The sequence below is a fragment of the Propithecus coquereli genome, unplaced genomic scaffold (genome assembly GCF_000956105.1).
Source record: "Propithecus coquereli isolate 6110/MARCELLA unplaced genomic scaffold, Pcoq_1.0 Scaffold378, whole genome shotgun sequence".
Taxonomy (NCBI): Eukaryota; Metazoa; Chordata; class Mammalia; order Primates; family Indriidae; genus Propithecus; species Propithecus coquereli.
The window spans coordinates 98,690-119,579 of record NW_012149485.1 but is presented as its reverse complement, the minus strand read 5'-3'; the positions used below and the strand labels follow the sequence as shown (position 1 = coordinate 119,579).

Here is a 20,890-nt window from a genome sequence, read left to right as displayed (position 1 = left end):
TGTTTCAGTCTTCTACATGTGGCTATCCAATTTTCCCAGCACCATTTATTGAATAAGGATTGTTTTCCCCAGTGTATGTTTTTGTCTGCTTTGTCAAAGACTAAATGGCTATATGAGGATGGTTTTATATTTGGGTTCTTAGTTCTGTTCCATTGGTCTATGTCTCTGTTCTTGTGCCAGTACCATGCTGTTTTAGTTACTATAGCCTTGTAGTATAGCTTGAAATCTGGTAAATTGATGCCTCCCAATTTGTTTTTTTTTTGCTTAAGATTGCTTTTGCTATACGGGATCTTCTCTGGTTCCATATGAAACATAGCATTATTTTTTTCTAGATCTTCAAAAAATGACGTTGGTATTTTAATAGGGATTGCATCGAATCTCTAGATCATCTTGGGTAGTATAGACATTTTAACAATGTTGATTTTGCTGACCCATGAGCACGGTATAGTTTTCCACTTGTTTACATCCTCTGCTATTTCCTTCCTCAGTGTTTCGTAGTTCTCCCTGTAGAGGTCTTATTACAATTGATACCACGGAAATACAAAATATCATCTACGAATACTATAAAAACCTCTATGCACATAAACTTGAAAATGTGGAGGAAATGGACAAATTCTTAGAAATGCAGAGACTCTTTATGCTCAATCAGGAAGAAATAGAATTCCTGAACAGACCGATATCAAATACCAAAATTGAAGCAGCATTAAAAGCCTTCCTAAAAAGAAAAGTCCTGAACCAGATGGTTTCACACTCGAATTTTACCAGACGTGCAAAAAAGAACTGGTGCCTATCCTGCAGAAATTAATCCACAACATCAAGAAGGAAGGGATCCTCCCCAATATGTTTTATGAAGCCAACATCACCCTGATACCAAAACCAGGAAAGGACACAACAAAAAAAGAAACTACAGACCAACATCCTTTATGAGTATAGATGCAAACATTATCAACAAAATCCTAGTAAACCGAACTCAGGTGCTTATCAAAAATATAATCCATCACAACAAAGGGGGCTTCATCCCAGAGATGCAGGGACGGTTCAACATATGCAAATATATACCTGTAATTCACCACATAAATAGAAGTAAAAACAAAGACCATATGAGCCTCTCAATAGACTCAGAAAAAGCATTTGACAAAATTCAACACCTTTTATGATAAGAACGCTTAACAAAATAGGCATAGATGGGACTCACTTAAAAATGATAAAAGCCATATATTACAAAGACACAGCCAACATCATACTGAATGGGAGAAAATTGAAAGCATTTCTGTTTAGAACTGGAACCAGACAAGGTTTCCCTCTATCACCGCTTCTATTCAATATAGTGCTGAAAGTCCTAGCCAGAGCAATCAGAAAAGAGAAGGAAATCAAGAGCATCCAAATGGTGCAGAAGAGGTCAAACTATTGCTCTTTGCTGAGGATATGATCTTATATCTAGAAAACCCCAAAGATTCTGCCATGAGACTACTGGAATTGATAAACAAATTCAGGAAAGCCTCGGGTTACAAAATCAACGTACAGACATCAGTAGTAGTCCTATATCCCAACAACAGTCAAACTGAGAGCCAAATCAAAGACTCAATACCTTTCACAACAGAAACAAAGAAAATAAAATATCTAGGAATATATTTTTGAACTCTCTGGTAGAATATGCAGAAGTCCTACTCACATTCCTTTCACTAGAGCTAACCACGTGGCTCTAGTAAGACCAACGAGGGCTGGGAAACTTAGTCCTTGGCTGGGCAGCTACTTCACCACTCTCCTCAACAGAAGGGAGGCACACCTGTTTGCAGCTTTTTGGACTGAGAGTTTCTGGGAGTTTCTCACAGATCTTGGCACTGGGTAGTTAGTCTGCTTCTTCCTCTTACTGGGTCTCCATGGGTGTTTAGTGGGAAAATGGGGGAGGAAAGGCAAAGGGTCAGAGTCAGAGTAAACTAGAAGTCCATGTCCATTTTCCAGAAAGGGATACTGGGGCTCAGATAAGCAGAATCATTTCCTCACAGCCACATCACCAGCTCTGTCTTCCTTTTCCCACAGCTCACGCCTCCCCCGCCCCCCCCGCCAGAAGTCCACAGGATACACATAAACACTAGGGCATCAGGGTTAAAAAAGCCTCCCATGGGGCTGGGGCTGGCCAACACAATTGGCCTTTTTGGCTGGATTATTCTTTTTTGGGGGGGGGATAGGGGTTGTTGTGCTATGTATTGCAGGACGTTTAGCAGCATTTCTGGGCTCTACCCACTAGATGCCAGTACCCCCTCCCCAGTTATGACAATCAAAAATGTCTCCAGACATTGCCAAATGTCCTCCGGGGGGAAATCACCCTAGGTTAAGAACCACTGGTCTCTGCAGAGGCTGCAGTATTTCAGAGGTGAAGTAGGCTCCAGTGAGTGGACAAAGGCAATAATCTTGAGCCTTCTTCTGAATCTGGAGCCCATGGTTTAACTGAGTTTAGCTGAGGCTGGAACTTATTCCATATGTATCTGCCACAGCATGAAACATTATGGAAAATTAGCATAAGGAGGGTCAGAAAATAGTCTCATTTACAGTACAAAGAGGGCAGGCCCTAAACTGTGTGACTCTGATGAGGCTGGGTGATCAGGCTTCAGCATCCTCTTCATCTGCAACAAGGGCCGTGGTGAGGATTGAATACAATCATGTGAAGATAGCCAGCAAAGTGTCCAGTGTGCAATAAATGACCCACAAACGGTAGCTAACTACAGACTTTGCAGCTTGTTCCATATCTCAGATCATTCTTCCATTTGAACACAGGAGGGTAATGTTCCAAGTGAATGAGGATTTAATGCAATTGCCATTTGATTTAATTTCCAAATGTGTTAAAAGTGTTAATGCAACACATCAGCATGCAGCTGATAAAGTAGTCAAAATAATTCAAGGAAACCAATACTTGTCAGGTTTTATTTATCCACATTTACGCTTTTTTAGAAATAAGCCTATCTTTGTGCCCATATGGAATACAATATACATAATATCTCCCGGTTAGCCTCCCCCCCACACATATGTTCAAGTGAAGTTTCCCACTTTTCTCCCATCGGTCATTTTTCTCTTGCCATAAAAAGCTAGTGGTGATGTTATTGAACAGTGAGGGAGTCAGAGGCCAAGGTTAGGTAGCTGGTAAATGTTGGGATGACAGAGATTGATGGAGAAGAGCTGTAATGTAGGCACGGCATTTTATTTACAAACAATTTCCATATCCATGACCCCTCCCCCAAATCTAGGGGAGCTGGCTTCGTTATTCCATTTTATAATTAGCAAATCAGGAAATGATGTTCCTAATTCACATAGCCAATACTGGCAAAGCCAGAATTTGAACCCAAGACCTCTGATTTGCTACCTGTGTGTTCTTGACAATAACAGTCATAGTAAAAATGATGCAACCCATTCACAAAACTTATGACTCAAGAAAGATGAAAAATAAGAACTTGAGCACCAGGGTATCTTCCTGCAGTGGATGAAACCTACAGAGAAGATGTGGATGCTGAGGTTTCTCTGCTCTGAAACAGGGTCTTCCTGGAAAGTTAAGGTCAGGCATAGGAGCAGGGAGAGGAAATGAGCTAAATCTGATATAAAAAGTTCTTAAATTTTTAGATGGAAGTTGGAACACATACACTCCAGTATGCAGGACTCTTGGGGAAATAGGTAGAACTCACGTTGAAGCAAGCCTTCCTTTAAAAGGCATTAAAGAAGGGCCGAAAGTTGTTTAAATGACCATCCTAAGGTAGGCTGGATAAGCAGCACGGCTCCAGCAGGTTGACTTAACCCCCACATTGCAACCAAGGTAGGGCAAAGAAAGGCCATAGGAGGCACACACAGGGAATTACAAAACTTACAGCTTCCGCAGTAGGAAGAAAAGAATGAAGGAAAAACAAAGGAAACTATAAAGAAAGAGGCACCTGTAAAGGGGACAAAACTTCCTCAGAGGTAGAAGGAAAACCAGGAGCTCAAACAATGGTGCGAGGCTTAAAAAGAAAGAAATGGGGGGAGGCTCCTCAAACGCTGCCGTGTACTTGTAAGGTAAGGACTTGAGAACTCCCCATTGGGCATAGCAGGTGTTTAGCACCTTCTATACACCACGCACCGTCCTAGGTGCTGTGGAGCCACAGGAAACAAGACTGGCAAGGCTTCTTCCTTCGGGAGCTTGTATTCTAGTAGGAAAGATGGTGACGCACAAATTGATGGCAATGGCAACGTCAGGTAGTCACGAGAACTAGGAAGAACCCAAAGCATAGTACCAAGGTACAGAGTGATAATGGGAAGGGGTGAAGGGGGTGTTATTTTAGGTAACGTGGTTGAGGGGGGTCTCTCTGAGAAGCTGGTATCTGAGCAGAGACTGGAGTAAACAAACAAGTGAGGCACATAATTATCTGGAAGAAAAGCATTTCAAGCAAAGAGAGAACAGCAAGTGCAAAGGTCCTGAGGTCAGAACTAGCTTGGTGTGGTTCAGGCAAATGTGTCTAGAGAAGAGAATGAAGGGACAAATATGGGGGTGGAAAGTGAGGAATCAAAAAGATAGACAGGGAACAGATCTAGAGGTCATGTTTAAAAAGTTTGGATTTTATTCTGAGTGTGATAGGAAATATTGGAGGGTTTCGAGCAGGAAAAAGCCATGACTTATCTTGTTTTCAAACTATCCCTCAGGCTGCTACAGAGAGAACAGACCTCAGCGGGGCAAGAGTGGAGCAGGGAAGAAGCTGGAAGAGTCACACAGTAGAATAGAGGGGGGGTGTGGTCCCATGCAGTGGTCAGCAAACTGAGGGCCAAATCCAGCCCTCTGCCTGCTTCTGTAAATAGACTTTTATTGGCACATGCTCACTCATTTACATATATTCTACGGCTGTTTTCACAAAAGCAGAGCCAAGTAGTTGCAGCAGAGACTGTGGGGCCCTGCTGAGACTATTGACTGTCCTGCCCTATATAGGAAAAGTCTGCTGACCTCTGCTCTAGGGTGTTGACAATGGAGATGGTGGAGGGTGGTGGGTGCTGGATAAACTTAGAAAGCAGAGTTTACTGGGCAAAGGCCAGATTCCAGCCCAGGCTCCTGTACCCCAAGCCTGCTCTCCAACCACTGGTTGCTACCGTCCTCCAGCTCCCCTTTCCTCTGAGGACAGGCAGAGAACAGGAATGGATGCTTCGGAGTTCAGTTCTGAGGGCAGCCTTGGCGTGCTTCAGTGGCTATCCAGGCACAGTGCTCACAGCGGGTCCTAGCTTTCCTCTTCTCCTAGCATGCACTTGTCCCCCGCAGCTGCTCTCACTGACGAGGCAGGAGCCAGCAGTCTTGGCCACCTCAGAGGCCACAGATGCTGCAGGATCCTCTGTAGCAGCGGCTGTGTGTCCCATTGCCATCTCTCAGGCCTTGTTACTGCAGTGACTGCAGGCCAACTTCCCACTGCCAGAATGTCCTGCCTGAATCTCAATGGCTGTGGGCTTTCCACAAAGCCCCAGGGGGCCCCCTGTGGCCTGTGTGACAGGACAGTAAAGCCGGAAAATTAACACCCCAGGGGCAGCCCTCAACCAATGACTGGAGGGGATTGAGGTGCAAATACCTAACTCCCTTGCACACTGCATCCCAGAATTTCCCAGTAGATTGAGCTCCAGATGCCCATGGTGGTCACTTGCTTGAATATGCCCCCTTTATTGGCTGCCCTTCCTTTCCTGTCTTAGCTCTCGGCAGCCCAAATAAACCCCTTGCACTCGAACTTCTGCCCCCAGTCTGCTTCTAGGGCCCAATCCCATATGCCTTTACCTTCCCTCTTCTTCCAGACACAGGCTGAAACCTGCACCACAGCCAGCTGCCTGACAATGGTGTTCCACTGGGCACAGGCAGGACCAGGGAGGGGAAAGAGCTGGAAGCAGGATCCAGCCTCACAGTGTGTGCACTGCTGTCCATGGGCCATGGATGGGGGCCCATTGGAGCGCCCTGATTCCCACAGAATAAAGCTCCAGCTTCTATTCTAGTACAAAGACTCTGCAAATGTCCTCCTACCTACATGTCCAGCCTCAAACATGCTACCTACTCTTGTCTCAAAACTGACCCAGGCTGTTCCTGCTCATGAACCTGCCAGGCCACAGGACTCAGCTAGGATGGGGGCACTCTGAGAAGCCCTCCCAGACTTTCCCAGACTGTATCAGTCATTGCATCCACTGTATTTCCTTAGTTCATACCCAAATGCAGGGCCTGCTGCTGGATTTTGCAAGGAATATGGTATAAAAGAGAGCATGGCTGAGGCTCAGGCAGGCCTAGCCTTGCCACTTATAATCAGTATAATCAAAGCTGCACAACCTCTACCACAAGTCTTCATGCCCTCATTAGTAAAAGGAGGGTGCTAACAGCACCCACATCACAGGGTCATTATTAGGGTTAGTGAGATAGTGTGGTAGGCGGCCAATGCAAACGGCACGGCCATACAGTATAGGTTTGCACAATTCTTCCCACTTGACCATGAGCTTATCCCAGTACCTGACATATCACTGGACTCAATAAACCTTTATAAAGCAAACAAAGACAAGAGTGACCAGCTACTCCAGCCACTCCACCTTTGCACCAGAGGCTGTAAATGCAAATCACTACAGGAACCAGACTAGTGAGTGAGCGAAACGCGCCAAGTTAGGACAGTGGTCAACTGCAGAGCACATGCCGCCCACATGGGGCCGCCAAGGAACACACTGTTGCCATCCCAGAATGCAGGCTCTGCGTGGCCAAACCTGGTACAATCCCAAGAAGTTTTTAAATGTTGGAAAAAATATTTTAAAAAGGAAAAGAAAGAAAAAAAAAAAAGAAAAGAGTGCAATGTGAGTAAAATGTTTCTGCAACTGACTTGGACCAATGGGCTGGATTGGATGACCTCAATCCCAATTCAAAAAAGGGAGACCTTACGATGACCTAAATTTAAATTTCCATAGTACTTACAAAATAGCATTCCTTTAAGCCAGGACAAGGAATAATAGACAATGTCTTTGGGCAACGTTCCTTAATAATAATGGTAAAAAGATGATTACTGCCAGTTACAGAAATAAATAATTCTGTGGTGCCTACCTAGCACTAGGATCCACACATGTGCTATAGCATCTCCCTCGCATAAGGACCCAAATATGTATGTCCACCTCCACTACATATATGAGGAAAATGTGCCCCAGGGTGAATACATGATCTGCTGAAATTGCCAGGCACCTGGGGCCAGGACTGAGATTGAAGCTCATGTGTGTTTAGATCAAAAATTCCTATTGTCAACCCTACCAAGCTCCTTTGGGAGGAAGTTACAACAGTATTTAAACCAGAACATCTGACAATCAGCACCAGTTTTACATTTCTTCTGGGCACTAATTCCCATATTGATCAAGTACTCTGAGCACCTGGTAGGTTGTTCAATGGAGTTAGAAGACTGGTTTAAAAATCGCCCCCAGCAACAAACTTTTTATGAATTAGAAAATTTTCATCAAGATGCACCTATGTGACTTTGGTGGAAGACACTCACGTCCTTGAGTCAAGCTAAAACACCTTGAAATAGAAGATCTTGGAAACCAGAAACAGGGGAGAGAATGAGAACATTTATGAGCACTGGTCTGGAACAGGTAGGTTGAAGGGCGGAATTTCCAACTGAGCGAAACCTCAATTACAGCGTAATCTAATGTATATCCAAGTACATTATCACAACTCGATAAACAGCTCTTCGGAATTAAGTAATTCCAATTTGCTTTCATTTCAGCCTGTGTGTCACCCTGAGAATTTGATATTATCTACACTCAAATTAGGCGGCATCTTCTGGAACTCCAATCTTTACTATCTTGGGATCGCACAGGAGCTGCGAGCCAGCCAGCCATGAACATGGCTGTTTGGGGAGAGACAGAGACCCAGCCTGGGCCTCTGCTGCTCCACTCAGTGTAAGCACCTGCCAGGGAAGCCAGCACTGGGGCCTCCGGCTCCTGGCACACAGGTGCTGAGGGACCTGGTGACCTCCCAGCTGCAGTGAGGTCAGAGTTCTGTTAGAGCAATGCCAGGGGAAGGGATGGCCCATGCGGCCACATGGCTGAGGACAAGCAGGACCAGCTACCTTTCCTTTGTCCCAAGATTCCTGCATGAGCTTTCCTGACTCATCGGTGGTGAACACAGGAGGCAACCCAGAGAATTCTGACCTGTACAGACTCCATGCCCTAGAAGTTCCCAAGCCCACCCTTTTATATTTCCTCCCCCTTTTCTTCTGTCCAGCACGTCACTCCATGGGGAGAGAGCACCGGCCACACCCCACTTTGCAGAGGCCTTAAATGATTCCTGCATGGCCACAGAGATGCTAATCAAATTGGCACCTGGGTCAGGTGTCCTGTCCCCACCCTTGGAGCCCTTCCCCACTTTACTTCCTTGCCTAAGAAATTCCACCCCCATGGGCAATTTATTTATTTTATTTAACGAACACATTACAGTACAAAAACCAGGCACCGTTCTAAGAACTCCTGCATCCATTATCACATGCAGTCCTCACAGTGCCTTCTGAGGGAAGTAATCCCATATTCCTATTCCTAGATGAGCCAGCGGAGGTCCAGAGAGGTTTATATCATGTTTGAAGTCACAGAGTTGGGACAAGATGGGGCTGGGATTAAACCCGGGCATCCCGGCCCCAGAGTTCTCTCCTGCCTCTGACTTGGAACCAAATGGAGGAAACCTGTGTGGAGGGAGACCACATAGGTATGGTTTCCTTCTGTGATGTCCCAGGGTGGCTGGCGGCTCCCAGGCCCTCAGCTCTCCCGTCTGGGTGACACGTAAACCTGCCAGCACTTGGGAAGAGGACGTTGGGGCCACAGCCCATCCCACGGGCAGCACTTGACCCTTGAGAATCCTTTTTTTTTTTTTTTGTCTTTGTTTTTCAGATTTTCTCCCTTCTCGGAAGGAAGATTAATATTGTTCCCTCTGTTTCTTTTTTACGAGTACAAATACTTCAGTATTAAGTACTTAAGCATCCTGGCTCGGCAGAGGCAAAGGGCTCTTAAGAGGTAAGTGAGTCATTCTTCATGAGACCGTTTCCCTCAAACGCTCCAGTCTGCTGTCTTCAAATGGGTCCCTGGGCACACACTCCAGGGTGACCGGTTTCCTCTGCTTCTGGGTGTCCCTGCCTTTTATTTTCTTGTTTTGCTTGTAGGAGAACATGTGTGTGTGTGTGTGTTTGTGTGTGTGTAGGGAAAGGTTAAATGTGTTTCACCAGGAACATGGAAGTTAGCCGAGAGTTGTCCAGGGGCAGGCATGGGTCAAACTGGTAAGTTATCCAGACAGGCCCAGGGACTCCTGCCACGAGCCCTGGCTGCTTGCCTGCTCTCTGGGCCCCGCGGCACTGCTCGGGACATTGTGATACCAGGTGCCAACAAGGCCATAACCTGCAGGCCCTTCAGGTATGGCTGAAGTATTAACAGCATGAACCAGACCCAGGTCGGACTCCAGCTCTGCCCCTTTAGGACGACCCTCTGTTTCTCAAACTGTATCAGCTCTTCCAGCTGTAAAATGAGTTATAATAAAATAAAACCAACGAACAGAGCTGCAATTAGGATAAAACGAGATAACACATGTGAAGGGACTTCTCTACATTCAAGGGACCAAGGTCCTAGCTTATTACCATCTGCATATTAAAATGGGGGGGGGAGGAATGGACACTAATAAAAGTGATAACCCATGCCAAAAATACAGACACATCTCATCAAGGGGTAACAAAAGGAGACAGGTCACAGGGAGTCCAATCCACCACTGCCACTGTGGAGACCTGGAGCACCTGGCGCCTCCCTAAGCTGGAGCGGGACGGGCTGCAGGTGAGGGGCTTCAGAGCGGCAGGGACATACCAATAGGTCCAGCTGGTGCACCGGGGGCGGAGGCTGCACAGCTAGCAAAGGAGAAACTGCTATCTTGCTAAACTGTGGCTACCTCTCCAAATAAAGGCAATGATCCTTCGCTACATTCTCTGTCCCAGTAGCCTCTAGATTTGTCTTCCCACGGCTCCCTGCCCTGCAACTGAACAAGGAAAAAAATAAACCGAGAGTTTTCTGGTTCCATTTGTTGGTGCAAGAGGCCAACCTCATAAAAGAGGTAGAAGAAGCGTTGCAGGGGGACAGCTCAGGAACTCACACATTCACTGAGCACCTGAAAAGCCTACAAAGGCCACTGGGTCACCCAAACCAATCTTACGGCACCAAAACAGCAACAATACGAGCCTCATGCAATCAAAGGGATGACTTATTTTCTATATGAATGGCACTTCGTGTAAACAAATTTAAAGATGGATTTTTTTCCTATTGTTCTGCTCATGACTAATTTGTTGATCTTCTGCATAAGGGTTCATGGCATTCTGGTGATGAAACGAATTCCTGTTGAGGCCAATAACTCATTCAGTCATCCATCTTTCCACAACTTCCTTTAAGGTTGAGCCTTAGGGAAGGACTGCTCGTGCGGGTCCGAACAGTCGAACTCTGGCCACGTCACACGGCTCCACGTACTCAGAACCACGCACCCCAGGCCCTCCAGTAAGCACGACGCCCCTCCTCTCATAGAGCTTATATCCTACAAGGGGAGACGGAAAATCACCCAGAAAACAAAGACAGGTAAACTGTCACTCTGAAGTGAGATAAGAACCATGTAGACAGGAGACAAGGCGATGTGATAGAAAGTGACCACCAGGAAAGGGGGGCAGCGGAGGGGGGCAGAGAGGTTCTCTAGGGGAGGACGACATGGTGACATTTATACTGAGATCCGAATGACGACACGTAATCAGCCACATGACTAACCATAGAGTCAAGACGGGCAGGATAGAGAATCACAGACTGAAGCCCCCCATCTGGTCAGGTCAGGCCCCCACGTACATGCAGGCGGCAAAGAGAGGTCAGGATTTTCCCGCCAACCCATCCTTTGACCAAGGAAACCAACTCAGGGGGACTTCGGGGGCTCGATCAATGTTTTTTTCCTTCAAACACACCGGGTGTCATTCTACAGCCGGCGTAACATGAACAGCTTCATTATTTCACTCACCAAATTATGCTATATTAAAATTTTAATCAGTGAACAAAACATTGGTAAAACGAGTACATCCATACGCCACTGTTGCCAGTGTAAACTGTCAAGCCGTTTTTTTGCAAAAGCAATATTGCAACACAAAGAAAAATCCATAAAGATGCTCATATTCTTTGACCTATCAAGTCTACCTCCAGGGAATTTATCCTCAGGAAATAATCTGGTTTAGTGGAATAAAAATGTTCTCATCAGAATAACTGCACAGAGGTGTTAATTGTTACATACACAAAGGAAAGAAAAGACAAAAATACCTGGAATTACCCAAATGACTGCAAATAGGAGGATTTTTAAAAATAGGATAATTCACTTGATGAAATAATATATGACCATTAAGCATGATAACAAAGATTATGGGGTTTCAAAAAATAAATGGACTATCCAGCTTCTTAAGAGAAGCAGAAAAGAAAACAATGTGCATATTTTAATGGAAAGCATGTAAACAGTATCTCAAGGTCAGCAAGAACAAGAAAATTGAAAAGAATCAAATCAAGGACCGTGGGGTGGGGATTATTTATTTCAAAAGCCCTGCGAAAATATTGTTATCGTATTGAGTTTTCAATTAAAAATTTCTCAGAAACAACAGTATGAGAAAACTGAAATCAAGTGCCACTAAAACACAAGGACATTTGTTCATTCTAACTTTAAATGCAAAATAAGGCCAAACTTGGGGATGCCATCTGTGTTATATAGCCCACAGGCTTACACATATGGCTCCTGCATGTGAGACTCAACTTCGAACAATATGCAACGTTGCATGATTTTACAACAGTATCCCCTCCGTGGAGGTTCGTGTTGGGGGCAGGAGGGCAGGTCAATTGGAAATTCACGTCTTCTTCTACTGGAAGGGTGAAGACGCGGCAGATGAGAAACAGGGCTGAGTAGGGAGGGCAGTGGAGGAGACCCAGGAACCACAGCCACTGGGGAAGAGGCACAGGCTGGTGGCACTCACCTTTCACAATCAGCTCCGCATAGTTGGACACACCAGACCCACCATCCGAGCGAATCACACAGCGGTACTTGCTGACGCTGCGCTGGGCAGTGTCCGCCACGCTGACCGTGGCCGAGAAGCGCCTGTGGTTGACCACGCGGGTGACCATGAGGGCTGTGTCCCTGCCATTCCATTGCTGCAGAAGAGAGGGAGAGAGGAAGAGGAGAAATCACGGTGTCACAGGCTTCCAGGTGACCCCCAGCACGGAGGTCCACCCATCCTCACCCCCTGGGGCCCAGGACTTTCCATTGCAAGAAGGTTTCCACGGTGGGTTAAAGATCTGACTCAAGAATGAACTTTGCCAGTGTGCTGATTCAACAGGGCAGATGCCTGGTGGTAAGAAGATAGGGTAAAGGCTCCTTCTAAACACCTCGGCTCAGCCTGCATTGGGGGTTGGCAGGCAGTGCTTAATCTTCTTCCCTCCTATTTTCCTTTATCCCTTGCACAGAACACACAGCATTCACCCAACACAAACTTGGCTGATGAATGAAAAGCCAGTCCTAGGGAGTGAGGGTAAATAGCCCAGATCCCAGCCCCACAGCCTCTGAGCCTCACCCACACCAAACTGTCACCACGGGTAGGGAGTAGGTGGGGGCTTTTCAACACCTCTCTTTATTGCCATGTGCTCCTTTCTCTGCCTGGAATGTCCTATCTCCCTGGGGACACCCCCTCTCCCTTGAAAATGCATGTTCAGCTCGCCACAATCTCTAGCAAGTTCCCATGACTGTCACACCACCTTCTGGAAGCTCAGCATGCCCTTCTGTATGGTGCAAACTTTCCACACACTTTGATCTTCAAGTGTTTCCTACTTTAGACTGTGAGCTTCCCGAAAGCAGGACTTCCCTCTGTTCATCTCCAGAACCTTGCCTGGAAACTTCCCAACTCGGTAGATGTTTCTAGAATCAAGGTGAATGCACATGGATTTTTGTCTTTAGCATCTTAAGTTTTCAGGGTGATATGCAGAGTTTGAACAAGACCCTTTCACACTTTGGAGTTATGACGACTGGCAGGGCACATGCGTGTGGATGCAGTTCGAATGTGTGTTTATTGAGCATCCAGTATGTGTCAGCCCCTGAGCTGAGTATTTTTATATACATCTCCTTTTTAATCTTCCCAGCCTTGTTTGGGGTGTGTTATTGCTGCTCTTCTCGGAAGAAGAATTCAAATACCAGAGAGGTTAAATAAATATGTAGAACAAACGAGTCCCTTATCCAGGTTTTCAAACTTCAAGACCTTATCCTCAGTTCCTGCCTTAATTCAAAAACATTTTACCCAGAAGTGAAGTGGAGTGTTTTAATAGTCAGCTCAGACTTAGGGAAACCTATGACTTATGATTCCCACACCCTGAGTCTTCCTCTTCCTTTCCCATACCAAGTAAACAGTTTCACCACATGCACAACCTGCTTTCACCCTTGTCATGTTCCATTGCCTCCTTCAGTGAACCCTCAGAATAGGGACAGAGGGGCAGGTGGACCCACGGTGCTCAGCTGTATGGCAGCAAATGAGGGCAGTGGGCGTGAAGCAAGAAACAAGGGGTAACCCAGGCCCCTGTCGGAGGGCAGCCAACAGAGACTTGCTCCAGACTAGACAGGAAGATCCTAGCATTCTCTGGGCTTTCTGCCTCAAACAGATATGGCCTCTATACTTAAAAATAATAAACACAGTGGCATTTTTTAAAAAGCCATGGCAGTAGGAGAGGCAGCCATAACCCCCACCCCTGCCAGAAACTATCCAATATGACCAGACAAAAACCAATACAAGGAAATGGAAGAGGAGAAAAGTCATTAGGGCTGAAACTGTCAACCATCTGCCTCACACCTGGATGCATCTTTGCGAGACATGGTACAACTTGGACCCCACTATGAGAACCTACCAGACATCACACGCAATGCCCCTTCCCCAAATAGGGCAATGAGGAAGTAGAGGAAACTTTGGCAAACACCAGGAATGTGTCCTGATTTGGAGAAGAGATCAACTGAATGTATGGGAGGGCCTCAGAAAAGATGGGTCACCAAAAGGAGCCCCTGTTCCCCTACAAGGCACTGTGGGGTAGGAATCAGTGTGTGATGAGGCTTCGGGTAGAGGTTTTCTAACCTGAGTTATTTATAGCATCAGAAGCACTTCTATCTTTTCTTTCTTTTTTTAAGCTAATAGCACCTTAGCACTATTATGTGCTAAGTGTTACATATGCCTTCTCATTTATTCCTCATGAAAACTCATAAGGTAGGCACGCTTTTTATCTCCATCATTTGTACGAGGAAGCTGAAGCTCAGAGAAGTGAAATCACCCGCCCAAGAGTGCACAGCTTGGAAGCTGCACAGCTGGGATTTGAACGCAGCGCATCCAGCTTCAGTTCCTGCCCTCAAAACCCCAAATGTGTTGCTCTGATGTGGACTAACTACTCCCCATCTCTCCTGCCTTTGGCACTCACATTTCCCAATGTGGGACAACATGAGCAACAGGGGTGACACCAGGATCCACCTTTTTGCTCCCAATTTCTTACATGAGGACCGAAAAAAAGGTGGGGGGAGGAAGAAGTGGAGTTAGGAATGTTGTGTAAGGGATGGAGGGAAATAAGTGACAAAGCATGTGGCCCGACCACGCAGTCTGGGAGGCACAGGACTTGGCCTCCGACACCTGATGTTTTGAACAGTCACGAAATCCAGGGGATTAAAAAGGAGAGACCGAGAGTGATGCCAACACATGGGGTCTACAAAGCATGCGCTAAGAGGAGAGTGGATAAGGAAAAGTACTAAGAAAGAAAATAAACCTCAAGGAGCCATGGGGAGAATTGCGAAAAACAAAGCCATTTCCAGAATCCAACACACCATTACGAGTAAGGAGCAGAACCAATGTTGCAGAAAATCAACGACCTGAAGACAGGCTTGAAAAAATAACCCAGATGGCAAAGAAGGCAAAGATGAAAGGAACTGGAGAGCATCAAACTGATCAAGAACACGGACAACAGACAACGGACTGCCGTATAAGTACTCAGTGCTCCTGCAGAAGAAAGTAGAATGAATGGAATGCTGATCAGACTCCAAGATACACCAGGTCCCATTCCTGGACTACATTAAGCCCAAATCTTCAGATTGAAGATTGAATTTACCAACCACTTGATAAAATTTACGGAAATCAAAATAATTGAGGCTCACAAAAATATTGACTGTTAAGGATAAAAAAATAAAAATCTAGGCAGAAAAAAATAACAATGTACCGAAAAAAATTAAACCCATCTGGTATAAAACTCCTCATCTGCAACTGTTTCCAAATCCAAGGTGACCTCCCCTGGATGTGACTAATCCCCCAGGAGTCATGGGAGGCTACAGTTACCTAGACGCCTGTAAGAGAACAGGGATGGAGCTAGGGAAAGACAGGATACAGGGTGCTAATTAAACAAACAAGGACAAATGCCCAGTGTACGCAAACTTTGGCAGGTGATTTCATTTCTCTGAGCTTCAGTGTCCTCACATATACAATGGATTTGATAACAGCGTCCACTGTACGAAGTTACCGTGAGTAATTAATGAAGAGGCACGTAAAACACTTAGCACATGAGAGCACATTCTGGTGTTAGCAGAGCTCTCCAAATTAACCATGAAATTAGCCATGAAAAGTGCAATAGACAGGATAGCAGCCCCCCAAAGACGCCCACATCCTAGTCTCCAGAACCTATGGATATGTTACCTTACTTGGCAAAAGAGATTTTAAAGATGTGATTAAATTAAGAGTCTTGAGATTGGAAGACCATTTTGGATTATCTACCTGGGCCCAATGTAATCAAAGGGTCCCTCACGTGTGGAAGAGGGAGGCAGGAGAGTCAGAGGTGGAGAAGGAGGTATGGGAAGGAGAGGTCAGAGTGATGCCATTGCTGGCTTGAAGGAGGAGGAAGGGGCCAAGGGCCAAGGAATACAGGCAGCCTCCAGACACTGCCAGACCCTCTAGAAATAATGCAGCCCACCCACACCTTGATTTTAGCCCATCAAAACCTACTTCTGACTTCTCATCTCCACAAATGTAAGGGAATAAATTTGTTTTGTCTTAAGCCATTACATTTGTGGAATTTGTTACAGTGGCAATAAGAATCTAAAACAGAGAAGAAAAGGCTGATTATGTGCAAAACATTCATTTCTCATGTTTAGTCTAAATTTTATATTGATGTCGCCTCCAGTATTATTAATACTTTTCTTCTCCATGATGTCAGATTCTAGCAGAACCAGAGAGGATTAAGAGTGTCCCCCTGAACAATTCACATTTTTTCTATTTAGCTCCTGAACCAACAGGCTTTATCCCATTGAAGGATAGGAAATTGCAGGTTGTCTTATAAAATCTCTGGAAAATAGGCCTTCTGATAATCACATTTGTCATATTGGGAACAGGCAACAGCAGAACGGGGCCCAGAGTCATGACAGGAAACAGTGCCGTGACAGATCATCAGCAAGGAGAAACGGAGGTCAAGTTCAGAGAGACAAGCCCAGCTGGGAAGAGCCCATGAGTACGATTGGTCAAGACAAGGCAGAGCAGGGTGGGCAGATGCTAGAGGTCAAGGCATGTGAGCAGGGACCCAGGAGCCCAGAAACAGATATCAGGGGGATGCCGGAAGACCAGGGAGCAGGTGCTCAGATGGCGAGAGGCTCAGGTGCCAGAGTGCTGTGGCAACAAGGAGAAAGGATTTACAGAGTGACCATGTAAGCAGCACAAGTCCCAATCACTGTCTCAGCCCCAGAGAGAGAAAGAAAAGAAAATGCAAGGGGAGAAAACAAGGGGAAATTCTGTTAAATAGGTAAAGGCTCAGAAATACAGGCCCATGAGAAACTGAGCAGGCTTGAGCGGGCACAGGGAGAAGTGAAGCAGAGACACAGGGCCAGGAGCCTGAAGTGGACCAGAACCCAGAGCCAGGGTGGGAGTGCAAAGTCTGCCAACCAAGACACCAGCTAGCATCTAAATGCACAGGGTTGCAAACGCTCAGGTGCTGAGAATGAGAAGCAGCACAGTGAAGCAAAGCCAACGTCCTGGGGAAAGCCGAAGAGAAGCATGGCTTGGATGAATGCCTGTGGAAGCCTGGGGAAGATGGTGTCAGCACAGGTCCTTGTCCACCATCTGGATGGTTGAAAATTTTCTTTTGGCTCATGTAGTACTTTTCAGACATCAGTATGTCCTTCCTTTGAGATTTCAGGGCATGCTTCTTTTCCTTCTGTGGCAAGTTTTTCAAGCCTATGTGTCCGTTGTTCTAAAGTGGAATCTTCTTACAGCCCTCTGGTTCAATGAGCTAACTGAACAAACGTCCCAGTGGGCACCAAAAAGTGGTGTCTCATGTTGTGGTCCCTGGAAACAGAATCTGAGACGTGGGGGTTTATCAAGTGAAGGAGTGAAGGGTAGGTTGAGGAACGGGGCCAAGCAAGGATGAGGTCAAAGCTGGAGATGAGCTTCAGCCCAATCCCACAGGGAGCCCTGGGGCATGATGTGTACCCCAGAGTTGATCCCACCTTGAGGGAAGGGGCCAGCATTTGAGCCACCATGTCAGTCAGTCATTGGTCATGGCTTGCCAGGCAGGGGGAGGAAGGAACTTCCCACTTGCCTGAGGGCAGTTCTCTGGGCAAGGGGAGCTGTGATCTTTCAGCAGCCAACATGCACAGTGCTTTGGGGTTATTGGCACTGGCTTGTAAAGAAGATCTATCAAGGATGCTAACAGTGTCCATTCCACTCAGCACTTCCCATCTCTGCCTTCTCCTATAGTAAATTATAGATGGGGTCTTCTGAAATCCAATGAACCACTGCTGTGAAATTTGCTAGTAGTTTGTCTCTGATTCTGTTTTAAAAAATGGGGCTGGGAACTGACCTCAGTAGAACACCAGCAACATCAGAATGCTTAAGCACTCCTGCCATCGGGCACTGCTTCCTATGAAATGTCACCATCTCTCCCATGAATAAAGAGTTCCATAACTAAGTGAGTTTGATAAACATTTTGTTTAATCTAAAAGGATTTGTCTGAGTGTTTTTCAAGTAAAAGTCACATTAACTGACATTTTTGAGGGCTTACTTTGTGCTAGACACTGTGATAACTGGCTTACATAATAAGAGTTCACTTAATCCTCTTAAAATCCCTATGAGGTTCTTCTCAAAGGATGGTCCCTGGACCAGCACCATCGTGATCATTTGAGAACTTGTTAGAAATGTAAACTTCTTAAATACATTTTTTATTTATTTCATAGGTTTGGGGGGTACACGTGTGTTTTTTTCGTTTGTTACATGGATGAATTATATTATGCTGAAGTCAGGGCTTACAGTGTACCCATCGCCAGGACGCTGTTCACTGTACCTCATAGGTATATTTTTATCTCTCGCCCCCCTTCTACCCTACCCCTTTCTCAGTTTTCAATGTCCATTACACCACTTTATGACCATATGTACACCTAGCCCGCTTATAAGTGAGAACATGTGGTGTTTGTTTTTCTATTCCTGAGATACTTAGGATAGTGGTCTCCAGGTCCACCCAAGTTGCAGCAAAAGACATTACTTCATTCCTCTTTATGGCTGATTAGTACTCCATGGTATATACATACCACATTTTCTTTATCCACTTATCAACTAGTAGGATACATTTGTTATAATTAATTGATATTGAGGTGCTATTAATTAAAGCCCATGCTGTGATCAGATAACCCTAGTTTTTATCTAATATCCTTTTTCTGCTCCAGAAAAGGACCAAACGTTTCTTTTGGTCACTTCTTATTTTCTAGCATTACAAGGTGCTCAGGCTCATCTTGTCCGTTCTCTGTCCCAGTCCCGGAATCAGCCATTTCGGAGGAGCCCTGGTCCCTTTTACTGAAGAGTAGTAGAGAAAAACCAAATCTGAAGGCTTGATGTTGATGGGCACTTGGGTTGATTCTATACCTTTGCAATTGTGAATCATGCTGTAATAAACATTCAGATGAGGTGTCTTTTTGATGAAATGACTACTTTCCCTTTGGATAGATATCCTGTAGTGTGATTGCGGGATCGAATTAGAACTACTTTTAGTCCTCTGAGGAATCTCCATACTGTTTTCCATAGAGGTTGTATTAGTTTACATTCCCACCAACAGTGTATAAGTGTTCCCTTTTCATTGCAACTGCCCCAACATCTACTGTTTTCTGACTTTTTAATAAAGGCCATTCTGACAAAGGTAAGGGTATCTTACTGTGGTTTTAATTTGCATTTCCCTGATGACTAGTGATATTGAGCATTTTTTCATGTTTGTTGACCATTTGTATATCTTCTTTTGAAAAAAAATGTGTTTATGTCTTTTGCCCACTTGTTGATAGGGTTATTTGTTTTTTTCTTACTGATTTGTTTGAGTTCTTTGTAAATTCTAGCTATCAGTCATTGGTTGAATGTATAGTTTACAAATATTTTCTCCCGTTCTGTAGGTTGTCTATTTACTCTGTTGATTATTTCCTTTGCTGTGCAGAAACTTTTTAGTTTAGTTAAGTCCCATTTATTTATTTTTGTTGTTGCTATATTTGCTTTTCCGGTTTTAGTCATAAATTCTTTGCCTACTTGTCCAGTAGAGTTTTACCTATGTTTTCTTCTAGAATTTTTATGGATTCAGGTCTTATATTTACATCTTTAACCCATCTCGAGCTAATTTTTGTATATGGTGAGAGATAAGGATCTAGTTTCATTCTTCTGCAGGTGGCTATGCAGTTTTCCCAGCACCATTTATTGAATAGCGAGTCCTTTCTCCAGTGTATATGTTTGTCTGCTTTGTCAAAAATCACTTGGTTGTAGCTATATGGCTTTATTTCTGGGTTTTATATTCTGTTCCATTGATCTATGTGTCTACCTTTACACTAGTATCATGCTGTTTTGGTTACTATAGCCTTGTTGTATAATTTGAAGTCAGCTGCCTATGATGCCTCTAGATTTGTTCTTTTTGCTTAGGATTGCTTTAGCTATTCTTTTTTGATTCCATATGAAGTTTAGGATTATTTTTTCTGGATATGTGAAAAATGACACTGGTATTTTGAAGGCAATTGAGTTGAAACTGTAAATTGTTTGGGGCAGTATGGACATTTTAACAGTGTTGATTCTTCCAATCCATAAGCATGGGATTTTTTTCCATTTGTTTGTGCCATTTCTTTCATCAATATTTTATAGTTCTTCTTGTAGAGATCTTTCACCTCCTTGGTTAAGTATATACCTATGTATTTTATTTTCTTTCCAGCTATCGTAAATTATTTGAGTTCTTGATTTGACTCTCAGCTTGGCTGTTATTAATATAAAGAAATGCTACCGATTTGTGTACATTGATTTTGTAACTGGAGACTTTACTGAATTTATTTCTTGGTTCTATCAGTCTTTTGGTGGAGTCTTTAGAGTTGTCTAGATATAAGATCTTATTTTCAGCAAACAGAGATAGTTTGACCTCCTGTTTCCTGATTTGGATATCTTTTATTTCTTTCTCTTGCGTGATTGCTCTGGCTAGAACTTCTAGTACTATGTTGAATAGAAGTGGTGGCAGTGTCTTGTTCCAGTTCTTAGGTGGAATGATTTCAACTTTTCCGCATTCAGTATGGTGTTTGCTGTGTTTGTCATACATGGCTTTTATTATTTTGAAGTATGTTCTTTCTATGCCTAATGTGTTGAGTGTTTTTATCATGAGGGGGTTCTGGATTTTTTGAATGCTTTTTATGCATCTATTGAGATATTCATACGGTTTTTGTTTTTAATTCTGTTTATGTGGTGAATCACATTTATTGATTTGCCTATGTTGAATCATCCTTGCTACCCTGGGATGAAGTCCACCCGAACATAGTGAATTATCCTTTTGATGTGCTGTTAGACTCAGTTTGCTAGTA

The 20,890-nt window shown here is 44.6% G+C and overlaps 1 protein-coding gene across 1 annotated transcript in view; it reads right to left on the bottom strand.

Annotated features, from left to right (window-relative positions):
• Positions 1-20,890, bottom strand: part of PTPRT (protein tyrosine phosphatase, receptor type, T) — a 734,792-nt gene that overhangs the window by 659,701 nt on the left and 54,201 nt on the right. The window contains exon 5 of the mRNA XM_012652055.1: positions 12,012-12,186. Coding sequence (XP_012507509.1) covers positions 12,012-12,186 — 175 coding nt within the window. The remainder of the gene's footprint in view (positions 1-12,011; positions 12,187-20,890) is intronic.